The sequence below is a fragment of the Myotis nattereri genome (assembly GCF_964212035.1).
Source record: "Myotis nattereri genome assembly, chromosome: 6".
Lineage (NCBI taxonomy): Eukaryota > Metazoa > Chordata > Mammalia > Chiroptera > Vespertilionidae > Myotis > Myotis nattereri.
In genome coordinates, this window is record NC_138081.1 from 22,917,540 (window position 1) to 22,943,137 (window position 25,598).

The following is a 25,598-nucleotide window of genomic DNA, read 5'->3' on the forward strand; positions in this document are numbered from 1 at the left end:
AGAAAACAAAGAAAAAGAGCAGAGTAAGGGGATTCTAGGTGCTGGAGAGAGTGCAGCTCCGTTACTAGGGCAATGAGGCTGTTGAGAAGGTGGGATTTGAGCAAGCACTGGAAGGAGTTGTTTTCCTCCTGGCTGCTGTTGTAATCAGTGTCCGAACCTTCCAGGGCCCGCAGGCGGTGTGTGGCGGTGCTTAGGCCACGAGCAAGTGGTGTATGCCTTTAAAGCTCATGCTGGCGGGCAGCTGATGCAGAAGTCATGGCTGCGGGCATTTCAACTCGATTGGAAAAACAATCCGGGCCCTCAGGTAGCACTTGCACAGATTATAATCACATGTCACCTGAGACTTGAGGTTATGTTACAGTGAAGAGAAATGGCTGCTTTTATACTTGGCCCTTTCTAAAGCGAAGCTCCATACCCCAGAAATGACAGTCTCCTGACTGTCTGACTTTTAGTTTGTCCTGAGTGCATATTGTTGCTTAAGCCACTTTTTTTTTTTATTTCTTATTACATTTTATTGGGGTGACATTAGTCAACATAAACATATAGGTTTCATGTGTGGATTTCTAAGTTACAAGATCTGTATATAGCACCATGTGCCCACCACCCAAAGTCAAGTCTCCTGTCACCTCATATTAGGACACCCTTCTCCCCTCCCATCCCCTTGCCTCTGGCAACCACCACACTGCTGTTTGTGTTCATAAGTTCCAGTTTTATATCCCACATATGAGTGAAATCATATGGTTCTTAGCTTTTTCTGTCTGACTTATTTCACGTCCTATAATGTTCTCAAGGTCCATCCATGTTGTTGCAAATGATGCTCTTTCATCCTTTCTTATGGCGGTACTGGATTCTTGAATTGACTTTTTCGCATCTCACTTTTTAACCACTTCCATAGCTAATAAGAAAGAAGTATGATGAGTATGAATCTCTACTTTGGAATCAGGAAGAAGTCTCTAGCCGTGCTCCCACCCCCACCCCACTGACCTTGGAGGAGCGGTGGACACCTGCGGGTAGACAGCCACCTTTGCCACTCCACAAGCCTGTCCCTGGCCAAGGATTCTGGAACTACTCCACAGCCATTCAGCACACGCGTGGCTATTTGTGACTCTGTCCCCAGGCTAATGTTGTGTAATAATTGCTGAGGTCACAGGACGAGGTGGGAGGAGGAGGAACAGATTTCCTCCTTATATCCTGTCTACGCTGATGACAATAAACACTGGTTGACCAAAATAAGCACAGCACCAATCTTGAAAATACCCCTCCTCCCCCAATTTTTAGTAACATTCTTATCCAGTATTTGATTTTTAGTTCTGAACAAAATTCTTATACATTTTTTTGGCATAAATGTAATATTTTGGGTGCTTTGACAATAAGTAGAGTAGGGAGAATGTTTTCCTTACCTTTACTCATAAGCAACTGCCTACCGTCATTTAGCTCCAGGCAGTCATCTGGCTGGGAGTGTCCCCCTGGACCTCCAGTGTCTCCCAACATAGAGTGTGGATGATAGAGACAGGCTTCTCGTGACCCCTGTGGTGAAATGATAGTACATAGGAATGTCGCAGTATATATATATATATATACTGTCGTCATGAGAGGTATGTCCTTAGATGGTGATAGCAGTACTTAGTAGCAAAAGAAGGAAAGCTTAGTGGATTCAACAGATATTCATCGAAGGTCCCCTCTGGGCAAATATATGTGCCAGGCTCTAAGTGGGGAGGAGAGGGAATGTAATGCCATGTTACACAGGACTTGCTCATCAGAAACGTATGGCCTGCTAGGAGTATATGAAAAGTACTCAAATATCTACAGGACAGAATTGTATGTAATGGCATCATTTAAGTGATGCAAACTGAAGTTTGCAGGAGAATGGACGGAGGCTGTAGCTCTGACTGGGTGAGTTAGATGCATGGGGGAATCGAATCGGCATCTGAGAGGTGCCATCAGGGAAGGGTAAGGGGGGAACAGCCTCCTGGGCAGAGACCTGCAGAGGAAGCCCCTTCTAGGCATGTGCCCAAGAAGACATGTACGAACTGCACCACAGCCTTACTTGTCAGGGGAAATAGCTGAAAACAGCCTGCATGTCCATCCACAAGAGGATGGACAGATAAATTGTGGCATTCAGAAAATATTCAGCAGAGAAAATGAATCAATTAGAGAATGATGTCATAATTAATGTGGAAAAAAACACAAAGCATGTATTAAATGAAAGAAAGAAGGCTGCAGAATGTTGGGTACAAAATTTACATAAAGGTTAAAAATATTTTAAACAGTATATGTTTATGGATACTGTATTTAATTTCATGATTTTATTATAGCATATATATATATATGTATATATATATATATATATATATATATATATATATATATATGCTGTACCCGGCCACGCGTTGCTGTGGCTCAGTCTGGTTAAATGGAAAAGAAAGAAAAGAGAAAGTGCACGTCTCTAATATGTTTAATTTCACAATGCTTGTGGGTATACAATATTTTTTGTTGTTCCATTGTCTGTGCAGATATAGAGATTGTCTGGTTTGCCGACTCTAGAACACGCAACATATAATTGTCCAAGTGAGAAGCAATCCGCATCTAGATCTAAACTGCACAATTCTAAAGATTGGCCCTGAGCTTTGTTGATGGTGATTGCAAAAGCCAATCGAATTGGGAATTGCAATCTCTTAAATTGAGATGGCATATCCTTTGGAATCATAGGAATGCGAGGAATGAGGACATCTTCACCTTTGAAAGGTCCTGTCAAGATTGTTGCTTCTACAACGTTGCTCATTAATTTTTTTACTGCAAGCCGCGTGCCGTTGCAAAGCTTTCACTGGTTGATATTTCGCAACATGATAATTGGCACGCCGATTTTCAATTGCAGTACGTGCGGTGGCATCTCTGGCAGATTGAGTGAATTCAAAAATTCTGTTCAATAATTAACTGCTTCATCTGCTTCCACAACAGTGTCGACGGACTTGTATGTGACTGCCTCGCTTTGAATGTTAGACTGAATAATATTGTTAAGTTCGTAGACGTCTTTGTTCTTGGCCGCAAGAATAGCTCGATCACTCAGCCAATCGTGATTCTTATAATTGGTTTGAATATTGGGAAATATTTTTCAACCAATTCTTCTTTTGAGGTCACTAAATTGCAGAAGTTATGAGGCAATGAAAATCATCCTGAGGTCAGATCAACCGGCACCTTTTCGTTCCCAATTTCCAGCAATTGATGTGAGAATATCTCAGCTGATCGATCGTTTTGCAGCTGGACATGCATATTGTTAATTTTATCTACAATTTATAATTGTAAACAGAAACATTGAAATGGAATCGTAAAATATTTAGTATAGTGTGTTGCTTTTATGTCCAACAGATGGCGCTGTTTTTCAAAAAAGCATGTTTTTACCTGTCGCAGGTGTGACATCTATAGAATAGTAGGTATGTAGGTATATAAAAACATGCGCGTATTCGAATGCAATGTTGTGTCAAAATTTCAAAGCAATTGGTGAAGAACTTTCGGAGATTTAAGATTTTGAACAACCACACACATATGTATATATAACCCTAATATGCAAATAGCCCAAATGGCGGAACAACCGAACAACCAGTCCCTATGATGTGTGCTGAACACCAGGGGGTGCGCACGGAACATGGTGGGCATAGGCTGCAGCAGGATTGTAGAGCAGGTGAGTGGAAGCGCCACACCAAGGCGGGGCACCCGCTGCTGGCTCTGGAGCTACCACTCGCACCCGTTGCTAGTGCTCAGCACTGGCCCCAATAGTTCAGCACCATCAGCGGGTGCCAGCAGTGGCTGTTGGCCCCAATCACCCCTCAGGGCTTATCCACCTCCCCCTGCTCCTGAGGGGTGATTGGGGCTGGCATCCACCTCTTGCACCCACTGCTGACGCTGGCCCAAATCACTCCATGCCGTCAGCGGGTGTGAGTGGGGCTGGCGTCATCAGCGCGTGGGAGCGGCTGCAGCAGAAGCAGGGCTGCCAGCAGAGTGGGGACCGGGGGGCCGCAGTGGGAGGGGTTGGGCTGGGGCATGGAGTATGGGCCGAGACCCATCCTTGTCCCCACTGTATTATCCTCTATACTTCTCTGTGTGCCAGAAGTGTTTCATAATTTTTAAATGAAAGAGGAAGTCATAGGGCATGTTTAGGAATACTAGATGGGGTGGTAGATCAGTGGTTTTCAAACTTTAACATGAACCTTGCTAAGAAATACATTTTATTTCAGGGACCGGGAGATTCGTGACGGTACTTTAATATGCAGGATGCACCCTGACATGCTCTGTTCTATTTCCTCTGTTCTGCATGAAAACAAGCTGTGGGTTCATCAGGGCCAGGGCATGGAAGGCTCAGCTGAGAGCCTCGGAAATGTGAGCTTTAGTTGGCAAAGAGGAGAGAGCTCCTGGCAGCTTTGGGACGTAGCATCATCAGGCCTGAACTTCAGCCCAGTCAGGTCAGATGGAACTGGGGCCAGAGACTGGAGGGTACAAGGTCAGGTAGCAAGGCAGTTATCACCATAGTGTAGCTGGGGCACGACACAGGCCTACAGGGGAAGTGAAATAAGGAATAGGTTTGGGATAAGCTGCACTTTTTAAAAAGGGGGATTTGATGTCTGGGATTTGCGAGGAGGATGAAGAAAAGGAGAAATTATGCTTTGCTTTCAAGGCTTGGTGACTGGGAGGTTGGTCCCACCAATAACTAGAACTAGGTACCGCAGGAGAAAGTTTGTTTTATTCACACAGTGCTTAAAGTGCTGATGGGACATCCAGATGAGTAAGGTGACGTCTCGGTTGAGGATTAAAAGCATGAATTTAAAGTGGTCTCAGAATGTTTTGTGACTTTCCATACTAGTACATGGCGCCTTGTGAGGAAGAAAGAGAAGTCACGTGTAAGCAAGGCGGATCAGGCAGGTAGACCCAGCGAAGGGGTGGGGGTGAGGAGTCTGGCCAGGGGAGATGAGAAGTGGCAGGCTCGGGGCCAGATGAGGAAGGTGGACTGAGAGAGAAGAAAGGCCGGAGGACTGGAGGGCGAGGAGCCCAAGTGTGTTTGCAGACGCCGGGAATGGTACCGGTGGGAGTCAGGAGTGTTGGGATCAGGAAGGGGAAACTTCACATCTGAGATCTTGGAGTGAAAGTAATCCTGAAGGATCAGTAATCACAGGGAGGTAGGACCTGCAGGCTGGGTGGGTGCTTGTCACATAATGGAGGTGGGAGTGGAGCTGTGTGACAGTTCACAGTCATTGATCTGAACCGAGTAGGTAGACCTTTCAAACAAAGCTCCTTTATGGAATAACAAATGATTCTCTGCCAGATCAGCTACTGATTATGAATGACTACTTCCCACTGTAGGAGAGGCCACGCTGGGAAGTGGAGTGAGGTCAGGGGTGCCCTTAGGAGAATGAGCCCTTATGGAAGGCTTTGGGACAGGTGTCCTGGATAATACACCTAGGATGTTAGAGAGCCGGGATTCCTCGTCTGTCGTCAGCTCAGAGGCAGACGGGCGCTCACTTTTCAGCTATCTCTTCCTTTTCTGTTCATGTTTGATGGGCTTTCTTTTCCTGAGACACAGGTGGCTGGGCTTTTGGGACACAGAAATCAGAAGCAGAGAGCTCTGCCCGTACCTTAGGGCTGATTTGGGTTGGGGCTTTGAGTAGGTCGCTTACATTCTCTGTGCTTCAGTTATCCTCACAATCAAGTAACACAAACTAAAAACTTTTTAATGTTTTATTTATTTTTCTTTTTTATTGAATATATTGGGGTGACATTGACTGATAAAGTTATAGGTTTCAGGTGTACAATTCCATAATACATCATCTGTATATTGTATTGTGTGTTCACTCCCCCGAGTCTAAAACAATTTTTTTGTAAAGTTTTATAAAGGAAAAAGCAAGTATATCCACTTACAACATAACGCCGGGGAGTGCATTGGATGTGCTTGATGTAACCGGATGTGTTTCATTCTGCTTGAGGCTGTTGCTAAACCTCACAGAGGAGATTACATCTCAGCCCGCGTGTGAGAGCAAGCTTTGCCAGGCAGAGAGGGGCACAATTAGCATTGGCAGTGTGATGTGTGCGGCTTGTTCAGGGAACCAGGACAGTCTATTCTGCCCTCTTCTGAGCAGCAAGAATAGAAAACTAGGTCTCCTGACTCCTGCTCCAATGTTATTTTGCTTTTTTTTTTTTTTTTTCCTGCCTGGCCTCTCTATTTCCTGTATCTCTGCTTAGGCATTATTGAGCACAAAAGTACTACCAGTGGTAGGGAGAGATAGGCCCAATGCGAGCAGATGATTGGAAATCAGTTAACAATTTAAATACGGTTAAGGATACTCACCATGTTGAAGATTCACACACAGATAAACAAGAGCCGACTCAAATGTTGTTTCCTTTTGAAAAATGCCTCCCATGTTCATTATCTCACCTCTCACCAGTTTTGCCTTTAGAAGCAAAGAAGGCCAAAGGAGAGTCTTATTTCACTTTTGTGTTTGAACAATTTTCTATTGACACATTCTGGGGCACCTTTCCTCTGGTAGTTGCTGATAGGAGAACTAGAGAATGTGTAAGTCAGTGTTCCTGTCCCTAGGAGCTTGCAACCCAATACGCAGGAGAGACGAGGCTCTCTGCACACAGCAGTGGGGCAGCACGCGGGTCCGGATGTTCTGATACCAAACGTGGGGGATAGGTAGGTTAAGTGTTCACGGAGCAAAGAAATCAAGATGGCTTAGAGAAGACTTCTTTTTAAAGCTTTTTTAAAAATATGATTTTATTGATTCTTAGAGAGAGAGAGAGAAGAAGAAAGAGGGATAGAGAGAGAGAAACATCGATGAGAAACATCATCCATCAGCTGCCTACTACACGCCCCCTACTGGGGATTGAGCCCGCAACCCGGGCAGGTGCCCTGACCGGGAATCAAACCAGTGACCTCTTGGTTCCTGGGTCAACGCTCAACCACTGAGACACACTGGCCGGGCTGGAGAAGACTTCTCCATGGCCATTGTGGACTAGAACTAAGGCCTTGGGGATATCTAAAAGAAACGGAAAATGGAGCGACTTACTTGTTTCTTAGTAGCAAATAAAAAGCCTTCGTCTTGGGACCACCCAGGGAGTGCACTGCCTCAGCTGCCAAAGGTTTAACTTCTCACACCTAGGAGATCTCACAGCTAGGAGACCGCATTCCTCACACAGTGCTCCAGCCAGGGCTTAATTTGCCAGCAGATCCCTCTGCTATGGAAAGTACCATTCCAAGATTGATTTCCTGCCAATGGGAATCTGCAGCTCGATTGAGGGTTCACCTGGCCTGGCCCAGGTCCCAGCAGGTTTGCAGATGGGACAGAGCTTCCTGCAGCAGAAAGGCTAGAGGCCGTGCTGCTAAAGCCAAGCCACGCTAATGAAGCTGCCAGTTACACCCTTGGGGGAAGTCCTGGGAGACTCCTGTCCCCAGGCTTTCATTAGCAGGTTTCAGGGAGCAGAGCTCACCTTGACCCAAACAGGAAGTCTCTGAGGAAAAAATGATCACCTCCAGCTAACTGTTGGTTGACCTTCCACTGCTTCAGTGTGTTCCAAATTCCCCAGCTCCTCCGAATTCTTCCACCACAATAAACACAGCTGCTGTTTATTGCACGTGGAAGGTGTGTGCTGTGCTGTTTGAAAAATAGTACCTGCTGAAGTGGGAAGATGAGCTGAGACATGGAAAGTATAGGAAGTAGCAATAAAGAAAATTCAGATTCGGCAGTCATGCCCCTTGGTATTTGCCCAAATGAGTTGAAAACGTATGTTCACAGAAAAAGCTGCACATGGATGTTTAGGGCAGATTTCTTCATAATTTCCAACTGAGCCACACTGGCCAGGGCGGGACACATAGTTTTAATTTGCTTCTTTCTTGTAATAATATCTTTCATTCCTTTATTTATTCAGCAAATCTTTGTTGACCATCTACTATGTCCTAGTCAATCTAAGTGCAGGGGAGACTACAGTGAAAAAAAAATGGAGCACAGGTATTTCATGTGCATCTTTCTGTAACAATAAAGGTAAATATATCTACATAAATATTTGAATATGTGCATAGTATCCTATTTTATAGATTTATCATAATTTATTAAATCAGATCTCCCATTTGGGATATCAAGATGCTATTTATGTTTTCTGAGTTTTCTTTTTTTTAAGTATATTTTTATTGATTTCAGAGAGGAAGGGAAAGGGAGAGAAAGAAGGAAACATCAATGATGAGAGAATCATTGATTGACTGCTTCCTGCACGCCCCACACTGGGGATCGAGCCCGCAACCTGGGCATGTGCCCTTGTCCAAAATCGAACCTGGGATCAGTCAGTCTGCAGATCTACGCTCTATCCACTGAGCAAACCGGCTAGGGCAGGTTTTCTTGAGTATAGAGAGGATATGTGTTGACCATGGGTGAATCAGAGTTCATGTTAAAATTATCTCTGCTAATAATAAGATTCTGCCAGTGGTGCCGTTCTTTAAAATGTGACTTTGTAAACAGTGATATATTTGGCACATGTGGCAACAAAGGTTGGTGTGGGCCCAGCCGCCTCTCACTTGATGGACGACTATGGAGATCCTGGCGGCGTCTGAGGCTATTGGCAACGCCATCTCTGTCTCTGGTTGGACCAGAGGCTGCTCCAAGCATGGCTCCAGCTCTTAACAATCGCACACCATGTCGACACTTTGGCTTCTGTTCCTTCTCGGCCATTTATAGCTATGCAGTGATGTGTGAGCTGGGTTTCTGTGGATTCTGGAAGCGTTCTTCTGCCCTCTTTAATGGAAATGGCTGTTTTGTCCTCTGTCCAATAAGCAGCAGGCCACCTCCCTGCCATCTGTGCGAGCCCCCACACAGTGACGTGAGGTGATGACACAGGAGCTCTTTGTTGGTGGTTTTAGCACACTGTTTGATCCTCCATACAAAGCAAAACACAGCCCAGATGAATTATGGAATTTTACAGTAATGGAGTCTGTAGAGACTGACTCCTATTTTATAGACTAGAGGACTGAGGCAGGGAGAGGTTGAGTGATCTGCCTACAGTCCCATCATTAGTGGTAGAGCCAGATTTAGAAGTGGGAACTTTTTCTTCCTCGTCCAGTGTTTTTCCAGGGAATCTGCTAAACCAAACCTGCGATCCCATTCCAGTGAGGTCCTTGTAATAGACCAAAGAACACCAGTGTTTTGGAGCGTTTATCTTTGGCCTTCAGATAAAATGTCACCAGATGGCACCAAACTATTTGCATTTCCCAAACATGGAGCTTTTTATTTCATTCTCTGCTTTACCAGGGGAAAGGTTTTAGACAGCATGCTGCGGGAGCAGTGGAATCAGTGACTGTTCTCATGGCTGCCTGCTTTCCTCCAGCAGGCTGATCAGCAACCTCATCTATAGGTTTATCACTGGAATCTCTCACCGCACCAGTCTGCAAGCCAGCCGCAAGGACGCCTGTCTCTTTAAGAGGAAAGAGGCCGCGGGGTTTGTGATCACTTTTTATCTGGGTTGCACACCCACTTGGATTGTCTGATAGATGCCTGACAGACTATGTGGCAGTCCCATTTCCTTCTCTTGGAGGGTACTGGACTCTGATTTACAAATAAACTCAGTGGCAAAGAACTGAGAAGTTTGCAATACTGATTGCTTTTGGAAGGCCAACTGCAAATTATTTTTGTGGATGGAGCAAAGCAGTGTTGCAGTAGCATATCTGGAGTTGCATATCGCTGAAAAATGTTTGGGTTTAATCGTAGAGTGCATTTTTTGAGGACATAGTGGTTAATAGCTCAGTCACTAGGGCTGACTGCTTCAGGTTACTTCCTGGCTCTGCAATTTACTGTGTAGCCTTGGGCAAGTTAATGAATCTCTCTGTGCTTCTGTTTCCTCATCTGTAAAATGAGAATGATGATATAGTCAGGTGGCTCACTTGGTTGGATTGTCCTCCCATAGACCAAAAGGTTTCAAGTTTGATTACCAGTCAGGGCACATATGTAGGTTGTGGGTTTGATCCCCAATTGGAGCACATATAGGAGGCAACCTATCAATGTTTCTCTCTCATCTCTCTCTCCCCGCCCCCCCATCCTCTCTCTTAAAAATCAATAAAAACATATCCTCGGGTGAGAATTTTAAAAAAGAAAAAGAAATAGTGCCAATGCCAGATAGTTATTGGGAAGTTTAATGAGTTAATCTTTAATAATAAAAGGATAATATGTTAATTAGACCAAACATCTTCCAGATGTCCTTCCTGACAAAGCTGGGGCCCAGGTGCCTGCAGTCGGCCCCGGGCAAGGTGGCTGGGGTCCTGGGTGCCTGTGGCTGGCCAGAGGGAAGGAAGCCCGGGTCTCGGGTGCTGGAGGAAAGCCGGTGCCAGGACCCTGGGGGAATGAAGGCCTACTCTTGCACGAATTTTCGTGCATCAGGCCTCTAGTCCAAATAATAAAAGCCTAAGTGACCATTACAGCAGAACGACCAGTTGCTATGATGTGCATTGACCACCAGAGGGCAGACGCTCAATGCAGGAGCTGCCCCCTGATGGTCAGTGCACTACCACAGGGGGGTGCTGCTCAGCTAGAAGCTGGGCTCATGGCTGGTGAGCACAGCGGTGGTGGCGGGAGCCTCTCCTGCCTCCACAGCAGCACTTAGGAACAGTGAGCCGAGTGGTAAGGAGCAGCGAGCAGGTGGGCGGTAAGGAGTGAGGGGTCCTGGACTGTGAGAGGGATGTCTGACTGCTGGCTTAGGCTTGATCCCCTGCAGGCGAACATCCCCCAAGGGATCCCGGACTGCGAGAGGGTGCAGGCAGAGCTGAGTGACACCCCCCTGCCCCGCCTCAGAGTACAGATTTTGTGCACTGGGCCTCTAGTATTTGTGAAGAGCCTAGAATACTGCAGGGTATATGATAAACACCATATAAGTGTTTGTCACTATCATTATTCTGACATTTTCATTCCATTCATTCATTTATTCAACAACAATTTATTGGAACATCCCCCATGTGGGAGACACAGTGATAGGTGATAAAAGATTCTCAGCCCTCAAAGGATCTTTACAGTGTAGTGGGCGGAGAAACAAGTAATATAAAGTGGGCATTGGTGCTGTATGGTAGGGAGAGTGCTGTAAGGGAGCAGTGATTTTTCAACCCATGTGCCGCAACACAGTGGTGTGCTGCAAGAATTTTTAAAACATGCAATACCTGACTATTTAGTCAGGGCCACTGACCTCTTTTCCCTAGATTGTCAAATTTTAAAAAATGACAACCAACACAACACTAGCCATCTAGTGTGTATAAATCAAAGTTACACCTACTTTTTGTCAGATCGGCAAAAAATACATTGTTTTGGTGTGCTGCAGAACTTTAATAATAAGCTTATGTGTGCCATGAGATGAAAAGGTGGCAAATTGCTGTAATGGAGGACTACAAGTGCAGTGGGCAGGATAGTAGTACCTGAGGGGAAGAGCTGGGTCATGAAGGATAAATAAGAGTTGGCCAGGAACAGCCCAACCTCCCAACGTCCAAACTATTATTTCTTTCATTCCTCAGTCTTGCCTAAAAGAAGGAAATTGGTGCCATATGTCTGGGCCTAAAGAATTTATCCATTCAGTAAATGATTGTCGGGTGTATGATTATTTTATTTTTTTAATTGATTTTAGAAAGAGAGGAAGGGAGAGGGAGAGAGAGATTGAACCATTGATGGGAGAGAAACATCAATTGGCTGCCTCCTGCATGTCCCCCACAAGGGATTGAACCCGCAACCTGGGCATGTGCCCTGACCTGGAATCGAACCTGTGACCTCTTGGTGCATGGGTCGACGCTCAGCCGCTGAGCCACACTGGCTGGACAAGGCGTGTGATTATTTTAGACAGGGGAAGTTGTGCACCATACAGACCCTGCCCCTGAAGGAGCTTGGGAAGTGAGCAGAGTGAACCCGTGATCGGGAGCCCAGGAGAGAAGTATGCTGGGGCCTCTTCAGGAAGATCTACATCCCAGCTGCCTCAGCAGAGGAGTTCGTGTGCACCCTGTGCAAGGGAGACCATTCTAGGGGAGCATCTTAGTTGACTCATGACCACATGAGTTTGGGGAGGGTGCATGGGGACAGAGGCCAGGAATGAGGGAGGGGCCCTTACTCAGGGCCGGCAATGGGAAGGCTAAGAAGTGTGTTCTGCAACAACATCATGATGCCAATATGTGCTTCCTCCAAAACGGGCTCCCAGACTTTACAGCTGGCCCTTTGAAGCTTAACTGCAGGTAAGGCCTGTCTAGGGAGGTGGTCGGACCCCACTGGACAGCGGCTTCTGAAGTTAGTGATGATAAAGAATTATAACTTATTACCATGGCTGTGGCAGTGGTGGCTGCTCTCACACAAAGGGAGAATTTTATGGCCGTGGAAGAGGTAGTTGCTAAGCAAAGGATTAAAAATTAATCCCCACTCTTCCCAATCATTAGTTTAGACTTTTTTACGACCTTGGACTTCCAAAGGGAAATTGAGGTCCTTGTCACCCACAGATAGAGGACCTAGATCTTTTTACCACCTCATTGCTGAGGGAGATAAGAGATGGTGTCCTGAGTTGGAGGCCATGGAGGTCAGGTCCCTGGAACTTGCGGTGAGTGTTGGGTTACACACTCCAGAGGGTGGCGTTAAGGAGCCCCTGAGACTGATGTGGCTGCATTCTAAGGATCATTGAGAGAGACCTCATTTTCAAGGGAAATGAAGATTCTGCCTTTTTATTTATTTTTTATTTTTTCCTGTGCACCCTTTCCTTTGAAGTTAAAGTGAATATCCTTTTGGTCTTATACTTCTCTGTTTCTTATTTCTATAAACCTCTTCCTAGTTCAGTTTTTGTAAGTGAGAGAGAAGTGGCAATGGTCTCATGATCAGGATTTGTCAACATAAAGCCAGGAGAGGTTATGTTGGTGAGATGAGGGCTGGAGAAACTCGGGGTCAGACGGGGTTTTCTGGAAATTGCCAATAAAGCAGCATCATAATCTGTCTTTTCTTCCTCAGAACAAACAGATGCCAGTTGGCTCCCAGGTCTGAACTGGACTTAGTTCCAACCAATAGACAACCCAGACCCACGGTTTTAATCTTTAGAAATTCAGTCGTGTCATCAGCTTATAAAAACCTGCTATTGTGTCAGGCATCCTATTTTCAAGGATGCAAAGATGAGCAGAAACTGTGCAGTCATGTGTTATTCAACTCTGGATACAGAATGGCCTGCGATTGCTTTGGGTGCCCAGAGATGACGGAAACTCGCTTGATCAACGCAGGTGGGCATGCCGGGCCACATCTGCAGCGAGTCCTACAGCCCATATCCCAGACACAAAATCAAACCAACGTTTTCATCTGATTTCCCACTATGTTTGTATCTAAAGAATAGAGCCCTTTAATTCCCCAGAGCTCCAACAAGCCCAGTGCCCCTAGATTACATGCTTCTCCGTCACCAGCATCAGCACAGTTTGAAATGTCGTCCCATGTCCCAGGCCCAGCCCTACAGTGCATCCACCTGATCTGGGACCTGTGTACCCCACCTGTTCCACCTTCTGGTGTCCCCCTCCCTTACCCCTGCCATGCCCTGTCACCAACTGCCACCCAGGTCAGTTGGAATCTCCATCTATTAACCCCCAGGTTCTCAATCCCTCTGCTCGCTGGCGGCAAAAGCACTGCTTAGCTTTTTCTTGTTTTGCTCGTTTTGAATGAATTAAGGTATTCTGATGACAACTTTCTCTCTCTCTCTCTCTCTCCCCCACCCTTACCTGTCTTTCTGGCTGACACTCTGATTCTTAATAAGGTTCTCTAATTTTTATATTGAGCACTAGTTGATGGCTTGGTCCTGGTAGGGAATCACTGGCCTGTACTAGCTAAAGAAAGGACTCAGTCCCAGGTTTCAGGGCCACCGTACAAGTAGATACAAGGCACGGAGGGGGCATTAGGTCGTCCACTCGTGAACTGCCCCCGCGTCTCCCACTGGAGATGGTCGTAATCATGGCAGATGTTTTGTGGAACCAAGCGCTCTGTTAAACACTTTAAGGGCATGACGTCATAATAGTCCTTACATCAGCTTCTCTTTATCAGTCGCTCAACTTCTCAGATGGCAGAGCCCCAGCTGGAGCTCATGGCTCGTCCTTGTGGAAGGCAGGGCTCAGGTCTCTGGTGCCGATGTCCTCCTTCAGACCACACACACGCCACCTGCCACCTCCTCGGGCGCTCCAGGCTGCACAGGTCCTTATTTTGGCATAAGTGCTTTGACCTTGCTCTCTGCCTACAGCTCTCTTTCCCCCTCATGTTCTCTTGGGAGTTCTGATTTTCCTTCAACACCCAGTTCAGGGGTCACTTGTAGAAGCCTGTGCACCCCTCCCTGGCCTTCTGTCTATTTTGCTTATGTTTGCAGAGACACCGTGAACCAACGCTTGCCTCCGTGGAGCACACGTCCATGTTTTGGTCATAACGTCCCTACTCGTCTGCCTCAGTAGAGTCTGACCTTGAAAAGCAGGCAGCATATCTTTTTATTCTTTGTATCCCTAGCACAAAGGCCAGCTCATAGTAATACAGATAACGGCAGTACTTAGCTTTTACTGAGCACTCATCTTGGGCCAGGCAGGGTGCTTTATGTGTTAAATTCTCTCGTTTAGCCACCCCCAACCATCCATACAATACGTAAAATTACTACTCCCACATCGCAGATGAGGGAACTGACGCTTAGTGAGCGCTGTAACTTGCCCCAGGTTACCCAGGAAGTGGCCAAAAGCCAGGGCTTGACCCCAGGACTCCCTGAACTTCTTTCACATTTTATTCATTTCCATGTCCTACATTTTAGACCATTTAGATATTGTTTTTTCTTTTTTCAATGTTGATTAAGATGTGTGAGTAGGAAGATGACATTTTCTTCACTACAATTAGTAGTGCCCTGAGAAGCACTTGCTGTATCTCTCCCAGCAAAGGGTTCTGAAGGAAGGTTTTGCACTTTTCCAAGGAAAAGGGTTTGGGAAATACGAATTACAGAAGGTAACTGTAGACATGCTAAAAATCCATTTCTTTCCTCAGTAACTTCCCTTGAAACTTTGCAGCTATTTTAAGGACTATTTTATGAAATAATTGCCGTGCTTAGCTGGCTCATCTGTCAACAAAAATTTCAAATGTAAATTCAGCATTTGAGGGACCTAAAATTCATTGAGCAGAGATTTAAATATCCAGGAGAGACAAGCCCAAAACTACTTCCTTTCCAGAGCATAACCTAAAAAACAAAAAACAATCTTTGCAATTAGAGTTTATGTTAAATTTATTTAGTCAGATATTTCCCAGAATATACATGGGTTTTTACCAACCTAATTGATGATTCATGTGTTTGTCTTTACTTTGAGTTCAAGTTACTATTGCTTATCTCAGATTTTCAAGTGACCAGTGAATATTTTAAGATTAGGTGCTCAAGAAATGTAGGCTATCATTAGTAATATCAATATTTGTAATTCTTATCCTATATAACAAATAGCTAATATGCTAATTAGACCGAACAGCAGAACGACCATCTGGACGACCTTCCAGATGAAGCCGGGGCTGCGAGGGCCGAGCCCCTTGCACAGATTTTGTGCATCAGGCCTATAGTATTTTAACATAATGTTTCATACTAGTAGAGCCTGTCTGATGATTACATTTTAATAGCATCTAGAAAACTCCAAAGCCTTTAAAGAAAACCTTACTTTCTAAATATCATTAAAACGGGGTGGCTAACATTCCCATTTTATAAGCTATGACTTGGCCTCACACTGTGTGGTGGGTAGTAGAGGTAAAGTCAGAATGTTGGGGGAGTAAGGGAGCTTGGTCCAACTCTGTCAAGAAGAAAAAAGACCATAGCCAGTTTGGCTCAGTGAATAGAGCCTCGGCCTGTGGAGGAAGGGTTCTGGGTTGGATTCTGGTCAAGGGCATGTACCTCTGGTTGCAGGCTCCTCCCCGGCCTGGGCTGTGCAGGAGGCAACCAATTCATGTGTTTCTCTCACATCGATATTTCTCTCCCTCTTCCACTCTCTCTAAAAATCAATGAAAAAAATATCCTGGGGTGAGGATTTAAAAATAAATAAATTTTAAAAAAGAAGAAGAAAGGCTCAAAGAGCTGCCTGCAGCTTTCTGCCTCCGTATTGCACTAGAAAGCTGTGTTTCATTAAGAACACCCATAGTTGCTTTGCTCTCTTAGCTCAGTCCCTCTCTCGCTGCATTTTTGCTGATGTTCCTTTCTTGTCTTTAGGCTGCAACCCCCGCCCTGCCGTGCCAGGCAGCCATGACGACGGCCATCCTGGAGCACCTGAGCACCCTGTCAGTCAGCGGGCAGCAGCTGCGCCGCCTGCCCAAGATCCTGGAGAATGGGCTTCCCAAGATGCCTTGCACCGTCCCCGAGACAGATGTGCCCCAGCTGTTCCGGGAGCCTTACATCCACACCGGCTACCGCCCCACGGGCCACAGGTGGCGCTACTACTTCCTCAGCCTCTTCCAGAAACACAACGAGGTGGTCAACGTCTGGACCCACTTGTTGGCAGCCCTGGCCGTCCTCTTGCGATTCTGGGCCTTTGCCGAGGCTGAGGCCTTGCCCTGGGCCTCTGCCAGCACCCTGCCCCTGCTCATCTACGTCCTGTCCTCCATCACTTACCTCCTGTTCAGCGTGCTGGCCCACCTGCTGCAGTCCCAGTCGGAGCTCTCCCACTACACGTTCTACTTCGTGGACTACGTGGGGGTGAGCATCTACCAGTACGGCAGCGCCCTGGTCCACTTCTTCTACACCTCCGACCAGGGCTGGTATGAGCACTTCTGGCTCTTCTTTCTTCCAGCAGCTGCCTTCTGTGGCTGGTTGTCTTGCGCTGGCTGTTGTTACGCCAAGTATCGTTATCAGAAGCCTTACCCAATCATGAAGAAGATATGTCAGGTGGTGCCCTCAGGACTGGCCTTCATTCTGGATATTAGCCCCGTGGCCCACCGAGTAGCCCTATGCCACCTGGCTGGCTGCCAGGAGCAGGCCGCCTGGTACCACACCCTCCAGATCCTCTTCTTCCTGGTCAGCGCCTACTTCTTCTCTTGCCCGGTTCCTGAGAAGTACTTCCCCGGGTCCTGTGACATTGTGGGCCACGGGCATCAGCTCTTCCACGTATTTCTGTCCATTTGCACGCTTTCCCAGCTGGAGGCCATCCTCCTGGACTACCAGGGGCGGCAGGAGATCTTCCTGCAGCGCCACAGTCCCCTGTCTGTCTACGTGGCCTGTCTGTCCTTCTTCTTGTTGACCGCCTGCAGCACCACCACTGCAGCCCTCCTGAGGCGCAAAGTCAAGGCCAGACTGATGAAGAAAGAGTCCTGAGGCTGGCAGGGTGGGCAAGCTGTGGAGGCACCCCATTGCAATTTGGGGGAAATGTGATACAAACACAGGAGCTGACCTTTTTTTTTTAAGAGTTTTAATGTGTATTAATGGTTTTTACATTAATACATATATCCAAGGATATGCTATGGCCATGGCTTTAGGAAGCCAAAAGATTCAAGGGTTATGTTGTTAATAAAAGGAGTGTTCCTTTTCCATCTGGGTCATAGCCTTTCAAGACACAGGAAAGGAAGGGACCTTGTCTAAGATCGTGGGGCACTGAATTAAGGACCATATTCATGCCTGAAAATTCAGTAAAATTCTGACTAAGGCCTCCAGGGGCAAGTCCTGGAGCTGGAGGGGTGATAAACTTGGACTGGAAAACAAGGAGGTGGCTGGTCCACACCATATTGGACCGGCCATCCTACTATTGCTGGTCTTTGGTAACTGAATAAACTCACCCCAGGACCCATTTCCTTTGGGTTTCAGATTGTCCAAGGTGGAGAATTCAGACTCTTCAAGATTCAGTGAAACCTTCAGACAATGAATTATCCAGTTCATCTGATTTCTGATCTCTCCTCTCTCACCCACTCTAACTCTGACCCTTTTCTCAGGATGACATCTCTCTGGCTGTTTCCTCTAAAGTGCTGTTCACTCCCTTCAGACCTTGGTAACATACAGGACCGTGAAGTAGTTGTGTGGATCCATGTGGCTATCCAGGAAGCTTATTCTCATATAATACTAATGCAGATGGTACTAGAAAGTACAGTGCCAAGAGCCACCAGGAGGCCCAGCCAATAAGCTTGGATACTGTTTGGTATCCTAGGGCCCACTGTTGTATACCCGTGGACTGGAGGATTCCTTGAGGTCTGTTACAGCTGCCTGACAGGCCAGAAGATTTGGGGCTTGCTCCAGGGAGTCTTCTCCAGATTTTGGCCAGCGTGTTCAAAAAGCCCCTGGTAGAATGAGTTGGTTCTAAGGATCCCTCTAGGGATCTAATTATTTCAAGAGGAACCCAAGGTCCAGCCTTTTAAGTACATGCCACACCACAAAGGACCCACATAACTAGCCCAGTTCAGGGTCCTCAGACAGGCACTTAGCCTCCACTGAGAGCTGAACCCTAAAAACAGTCAAGCCCCAGGACAGGAAGTGTGTGTGCGCTCTGTGTTTGGTCCCCGGAGGCTCCTTGGAGTATGAATGGTGAGTGGGGCACCCTGTAGCTAGAATGTCCCATTTCGGACATCACTGCCCAGCAGCTTCTACGGGGTAAGTGGTACTTGCCATTGGTGTGTTCTGGCCATGCAGCCTCCAGAGGACACACCTCGCTCTGGTCCAGTGAAAGAGGCTGCGTTGACAGAGGAGCCGCGGGAGGCTGCGTTTCCTCTCAGTATAAGGTTCCCATTTACCGAAAAGGGAAGTGGTTTGTTTTCACTCCACTTTGACAAACATCTTCTATTACTAGATTATCTTGTTGTCTTCAAATCTTTGTTTTCTTTCTTTCGCTGAGAGATGTGTGGGTTTGTGCCTTATAAATGGAAATGTGTGAACACTCCTGAATATATGGCCATGTGAAATTTGCGGTTTGGGGTTACTGGGATTAGAAAGAAAGAATTTGTTGCTTTTCAACCAGTGGATGAAGGATTGTTTATCAATCAAAAGACTCTTTCAATCTGCTTATTTTTGGCAAAAAAAAAGAAGAAGAAGGGGAGGACGAAAAAGAAAAATATTCAACTGAAGCTTTCCAATAATCTTTATATCAAGAAAATGTATGTTTTGTCAGCTTTGTAGTTTTCCTAGATGGGTGCCTCTATTAATTCCCAAGTACGTGAACTTCTGTGCTACCCAAGTGTCTTACACAAGCTTCTGGTGTCTAGGCCAAATCCACCACAAATAAAGTTAGCAAACTGAATCGGGTTGGACTAAGCAAGGGCATGGGGGAGTTGTGCAAACACATTACAAGTAGAGGGTCAGTTTAAAATGGGGAATAGAAAGTGCTTGAATTGTTCATTAGTATGGATTCAAAGACCATGCTCTTTTAAAAGTTGGAAGGAAGATGTAAGTCAAGCTCTTGAACGGAACTGGTGGTCATGGTGGCCGAGATCTTGAGGCCAAATGCAGGTCGTTTTTAAAAAAGAGAAAACAGTGATTTTGAAATGTAGATCAATGCCAGCCTGCACACTGTAAATGGTCTGTAACAAGATAAGTACAAGATAGACCAAACTTGTAGATATTGCCATCAAATTCTTAGTTTGATTTACACAAGTGTTGGCCCCTCAAGTGATTGAAATTTTTTTTTACGTTTTCACCACAGATATTTGAGAAGCCTTGAGGTAGGGGGTAGTAACATGTAAACACAGGAAATGCAGATGTTTGTTCATTAATACTCAGACTTTTAAGGGATTAAATACTCTTTTAAAACATCTTCATTAAAATGAGTGTATGGTAAGGAACAGGCCTAGTTTGTTTAAAAGGAATAATTATTTTATAAAGGAGATGATTGTCTTTCTCCACCAGACCCCCTCAAATAATTGGCATCTACTGGAAATTCTGCTCATTCTCTCTCTCTCTCTCTCTCTCTCTCTCTCTCTCTCTCTCTCTCTCTCTTTTTTAAGCAAGTACTTTCAACCTATTAAAATGTAAATGCCTCTGAAAAAAACTAAACTATCAGTCCATTTACATACTATGAATAAAAACTCTGATGGATTTATATTGGACCCTAGCCAGTGTAGGATGAGGGGATGGTAGGACGTACTAGACTGGGGACACTTTTGCCCATTTGTCTGCTGCCTAGTACTTCCTGACCTATATATTTAATTAACAAGCTGATGTTGATACTCTTCCCGTGGTAGGGTTTCATTTCGCACTTCGGCTGAAGGTACCTCATTCCAGAACATTCTCAATCCTCTACTGGAAGCTTGAAAAACAGCAGGAGCTCAGGCCACGCGCTGAAGGTCCGACTTTCCTGCTTATGTTGCCCACCTTTTCACAAATTGTACCTTAAGGTTTCACGATTGCTGCGCTGTAGTTTCAAGTAGATCCTCCAGATGGCACTCACGTCTTACTCAGAGAAAGCCCAGCCATTGCCCTCAAGGTCTCCGCCTGCAGATAGTGTTGGACCCGGTGTTTTGCTTGATTGCTTGGCAAGGAAACATTGTTACTATTTTCTGTTTATTTAAATTTACTTACAGAAATGACCATTAAACTGATTTTGTATATGGATTGTTGTACTGTCAACATCTCTTTGCCACAGCCCTTGACCAGGGCTACTTTGACAAGGCTCATCTTAAAGGTTTTATCTAGACAGTCATTGCCAGGAGAAGGTCATGATACTTGATATGCCCCTAGAAGTAGGGAAATATAAAAAAATTAAAAATCTCCAACCCCTCCCCTCCCAAACCACACATACTGGTATACCCCAAATCCTCACTTGTAAGCAGATCAAATATTCCCCTCGCCCCCTAAAGCTATGGAGTGGATTTCTCTGAGGATTTCAATCTAATTGAATAAATATTCCTAGTTTCATGGATAACAGTGTTAAATATTTCAAAAATTTGAATTGATGGACTACATTTTTTAGATTTAAAAACTACAAATTATAATTATACTATCACAGGTACTATAGTGTACGTGTTGTGAAATGTGGCACCTATCAACCAAAGGATTTTGTAGCCTGACTATTAGATATAAATAGCTGTAGAAAAAAACCAAGTGATTCTCTAGCCCAGTGGTCAGCAAACTCATTAGTCAACAGAGCCAAATATCAACAGTACAACGATTGAAATTTCTTTTGAGAGCCAAATTTTTAAACTTAAACTATATAGGTAGGTACCTTATTATTAACTTAATTAGGGTGCTCCTAAGGCTTAGGCAGAGCCACACTCAAGGGGCCAAAGAGCCGCATGTGGCTCACGAGCCGCAGTTTGCCAACCACTGTTCTAGCCTATGGTAGCTTCAGGGACAGTGCAATCCCAATAACAGTAAGAAAATGGTGTTTCTCTGGCTTGAGGCTCCTCTGGTAGAATTATGGATGGCCCTCTTGTTTACACAAACCTATTTTTATCACCAGCAAGGGTGCTGGGCAGTTTGCAAATGCTCCTGTTGTCACTTAATAGTTCAACCACTCCGGTTATTGATTCATCATTTATGAGCACCTATAGGTGTCATGCTGGCTCAGGCATGCTGCCCACAGAGAGTTTGCAGTCTGTTGAATGAGGATCAGCGTCTTCCCACCTTGGGCCATAAGAGGGTTCCCTTCTCCAGGCCTTGGCCCCAATCACAGACTGGGGGCCAGATGGCCTGCCAAACCCACAGGAGGCTGGATCTGCTTTGGGCCAGAACCTTCCCCCTTCCCAGAGGCTAGAAACATCTTCCCACCAGCAAACCCATCACTATGGCCACCTTGTTAATCCTTCTGCCTCTTCAGCCCTTCTTACCGTCCTCTAGCGCTTTAACTCAGTCTTGGATATCCTTGATACTCCATACACAGAGCAGCCCTATATTTCCATAGACCATAGACAGTATAGCTTTCCCAGGTACATCTTCAGGGAAGACTGTAGGGTTCCAGCCTGTGTAGAGGTTCCTGATTTGGTAAACTGGAAACAGCTGCCCTCTGGCTGCCTGCTTTAAAAAAGAAGAAGAAAACAAACAAAAACACCTCCCTTTGCCCTGACTGGTTTGGCTCAGTGGATAGAGCGTTGGCCTGCGGACTGAAGGGTCCCAGGTTCGATTCTGGTCAAGGGCGTTAAAAAAACAAAACACCTCCCTTAAGGAATATTGTTTGGAAATAATATGGAAGGGAAACCATTGCAGAAATGAATTCATTTAAATATTAACTGTGGGAGCGTATTTATCTCAAATATAGGCTTTTCTTTTTTACCTAACATGATTCTCATAAGAAGAGGTACACAGCGCATTTTAGATTCCAGGAGGCCTTGACCAACTCAAAGCCTACAGAATATAACACCTCTGATCCTACATGCTTTCCCACATGTCCACATCCGTTTGAGCTTTTAAATAATCACGTGAGGTAAGACCATTAAATTAGGAAACACACTAAAAAAATGGAATGACTGGTTCAAAGGCACACGACTCATTGTACTATTTAAACCCAAACTCATGTTTCCTATAGATAAATTCAGGACCTAGCTTATGAGAAACATCAACACCAAATATTCACAGAGTCCTTTACAGTGTGTAAAGCACCTTTATGTATTGTGTATACTCTCACCTAACCTCATTTTAACTTGTGTGTGATCCTAAATACCTCATGAATAGCTGGGGTTGCATTATTTCTTTTCGAATGAACGTGACTGCACGCCATCCCCTTGGATGCCAAACAAAGCATCCGTTGCCCCTCACAGTCTTCTCAGAAGCCCAAAAATTCTGTTGGCCACAGGCCCTTGTTGGCCTGGATTATAAAGTCAAATCTCACTCTCTGGTCAGGGCTTCTTGAAAATACTTTTGAATCCTTGGATGAGAAGCTCATCTAGTATTAATAATCTTGCCAAGATTATGCAAGTCCTCCCTCTCATCTCTCACTGGGGTTGTCAGTTCTTCAAGCAAGTGGCTCTCCAGGGATTCTGAGAGCTGATGGGACTTTGAACATGGGATTTGAAAAAATGTTTCTCTGCCTTATGAAGGGGTTAGTAGGAAGCCCCTCCCCCCAAAGTCATTGGTCATTTATCATTTTCAAGTAACATGCTTATTAAAGAAAATGCAGGAAAATATGGGAAAAGATAATCCATGAACTCATCACTAAAGTAAGTACCTTCAGGAGAAAAATAAGGCTTTATCAAAATATTGTCAATGGTAGGTAAATTAGCAGAGTCACATAAAGCTTTCTGAAAAACCAGAAATTGGGAACTAGAAATGTTAAGCAACCTCAAACTTTCATTCTAGAAAGTACAAAATCAACAGCCTTTGGTTCCGTTTACAGGAATACTGAGATGGTTGGAGTACACTTCCCTTCTGACAGTCCATGATGTAGGCAATTTGATGATGCTGTGGTCCAGACGCTGGCCATGAAACAAAGCTGCTGAGAATGTTACCTCGTGTTGAAAGAATTCTTTGAAGTGCCTCTCCTGAATAAAGCCCTCTGAGAGTACTCTACAGAAAGACCTCCGCTGGAGGCCAGGCCCAGCCGTTGAACTGGTGTGAGGATTTATTGACAGTCACTCCACCAACCCTGAGCACAGGCACCTGCTTGAGGCTACAGGGATACAACAATAGACAAAACACACAAATCGGCCCTTGGTGATCTTACATTGGAGGTTGGTGAGAGAGCGAGACAAAGAACCACATAATTGGTTTAGGATGTTAGAAGGTGATGGTGCCAAGGAGAAATTCAGAGCAAGGAAGAAGGATAGGCCAGAGGGGTGGGGTGAGTATGCAGTTTTAAACAGAGTCGGGGAAGACTACAGACAAAGGTTACAGAGGGAGCCAGCTCAGTTTCTCTCCCAGGCAAGGGGAAGAAGTGCAAAGGCCCTGTGGCCAGCAGAACAGAGAGGGGGAACAGAAGAGGAGCTGAGAGCAGATTGTGAGAGCCTTGTAAGGACTTTAGCTTTTACTGTCACATCAGGATGAGGTATGCTGGGCAAGAATTCTGCCCAAGGAAATTCAGGATAGTTGTTTATCTATATGGACTAATTATGAACTGCATATTACCTTTCCTTTAGAAAACAGCAAATTCTGCTCCCTGCAGTCTACACAAAACTTTATCACCAAGGTATTTGCTATCTGTAGGCCTGGCCCTGTGGACACACTCTTCCCAGACTCTTCTCAGCATGTTTTAAGTGCCCAGAAACTGACTCCTCCTCCCAGACAGGCAGTGAATGTTTCCCTGTTCTGCAGACACTGGTCTGTAGTCTGGGTAATCTTCTGGGAAAAATGCAATGAAACATCCAGGCCAGAGTCTGTAAACTAGGAATAAAAATAACAATAACAGTTTACATTATCTAATGCTCACTCTTTGCCAAAGTCCTTAGCTGAGCTGTTTTCTTAGATTCTTTTTATTTAACCCTCATACAAGCCTATCAAGCAGGTACTATTATTGCCCCAAATTAACTAATAAATAAATTTTCCCAAGACTACCTGGCTAGTGCATGATGGAATCTCACAGAAACTCGGGCTTTTGGATCCAGAGTCCATATTCTGAAGCAACAAAGTTAAGTGAATGCAGGGGTCTCTGGGTCTGGCTTCTCCATTGCTGATTGTGTGAATTAGGAGTGCAGAAATGAGAGGGAAATGGAACACCATTTTCTTTTTGCCCTGATAAATGAAATAAATCTAAAGATGCAGTTCTTGTTTTATTTTTAGACATCCTGGCCAAGCAAAAGTACTTAGGATCGAATCTGAAACCTGGGTATGTGCTCTGGCCAGGAACAAACCTGCCACTTTCGGTTGTACGGGATCCACACTCCAACCAACTGAACCACATCGGCCACGGCCAGTGGGGGAGATTCTTAACTGTATTGTGCTAGAATCCAGAGCGGACCTAGTCACATTACAAATGCTAGTCTCAGAGGCCACCTGTAACCATCTGAAAGACCTTCAAGGAAGTCGAAACCCATTTTAAGAACCACTGACTGTCCTCAAGTTACTTCCCTACACTTCTCTAGTGCAGTGGTTCCCAACTTTGGTTGCACATTAGAATCACCTGGGAATCTTTTTAAAATCCTGATTTCTGGGCCTCATCCTCTGGAAATTCTGTTTCTTTGTTATGGGGTGGGGCCACAACATTAGTAACAAACAATTTCTGGAGGATGAGGCCCAGAAATCAGGATTTTAAAAAGATTCCCAGGTGATCCTAATGTGCAGCCAAGGTTGGGAACCACTGCTCTAGTGAGTCCTTCCACCTATTAAATACAGCCTATTCCTCATTAAAGTGAACTTGAGCACTATTCCAAGCGCAAGCGATGTCTTAAAGACACCCATGGCAACATGTGAAACATCCCACTCTGTTTTTCTTTTCCAAACAAGAACAAATTATCTTGGAACCTGACTAATTTTACCGTGGGAGGATATATATATATATATCTCAACACAAACCTTGTGTTCAGTAAGTGCACTGGCAATAGTTGTCATTATTTATATCACTTTGTTCCGAGCAGGGTACTGCGCGTTCCATACAAACACATCCACCCTCTCTGTGGGCTCCCAGAAGCCTCTCACCACCGTGGGGGCTCTTTGCCCTTGGAAGGGATTTCTCTCCACTCAGATTGAGACAGGCTCTATTTTGCCAGGCTTCTGCGTGTGTTTTTGTGGGGAATTTCCTGCTGTCCTCCACA

At 45.3% G+C, this 25,598-nt stretch overlaps 1 protein-coding gene across 1 annotated transcript in view; it reads left to right on the top strand.

The window, feature by feature from the left end:
* Positions 1-20,532, top strand: part of PAQR8 (progestin and adipoQ receptor family member 8) — a 40,722-nt gene extending 20,190 nt beyond the window's left edge. Inside the window, exon 2 of the mRNA XM_081094833.1 lies at positions 16,219-20,532. Within this exon, the coding sequence (XP_080950959.1) occupies positions 16,252-17,316 (1,065 nt within the window). The 5' untranslated portion in view covers positions 16,219-16,251 and the 3' untranslated portion in view covers positions 17,317-20,532. The remainder of the gene's footprint in view (positions 1-16,218) is intronic.
* The last annotated feature ends 5,066 nt before the right edge of the window (positions 20,533-25,598 follow it).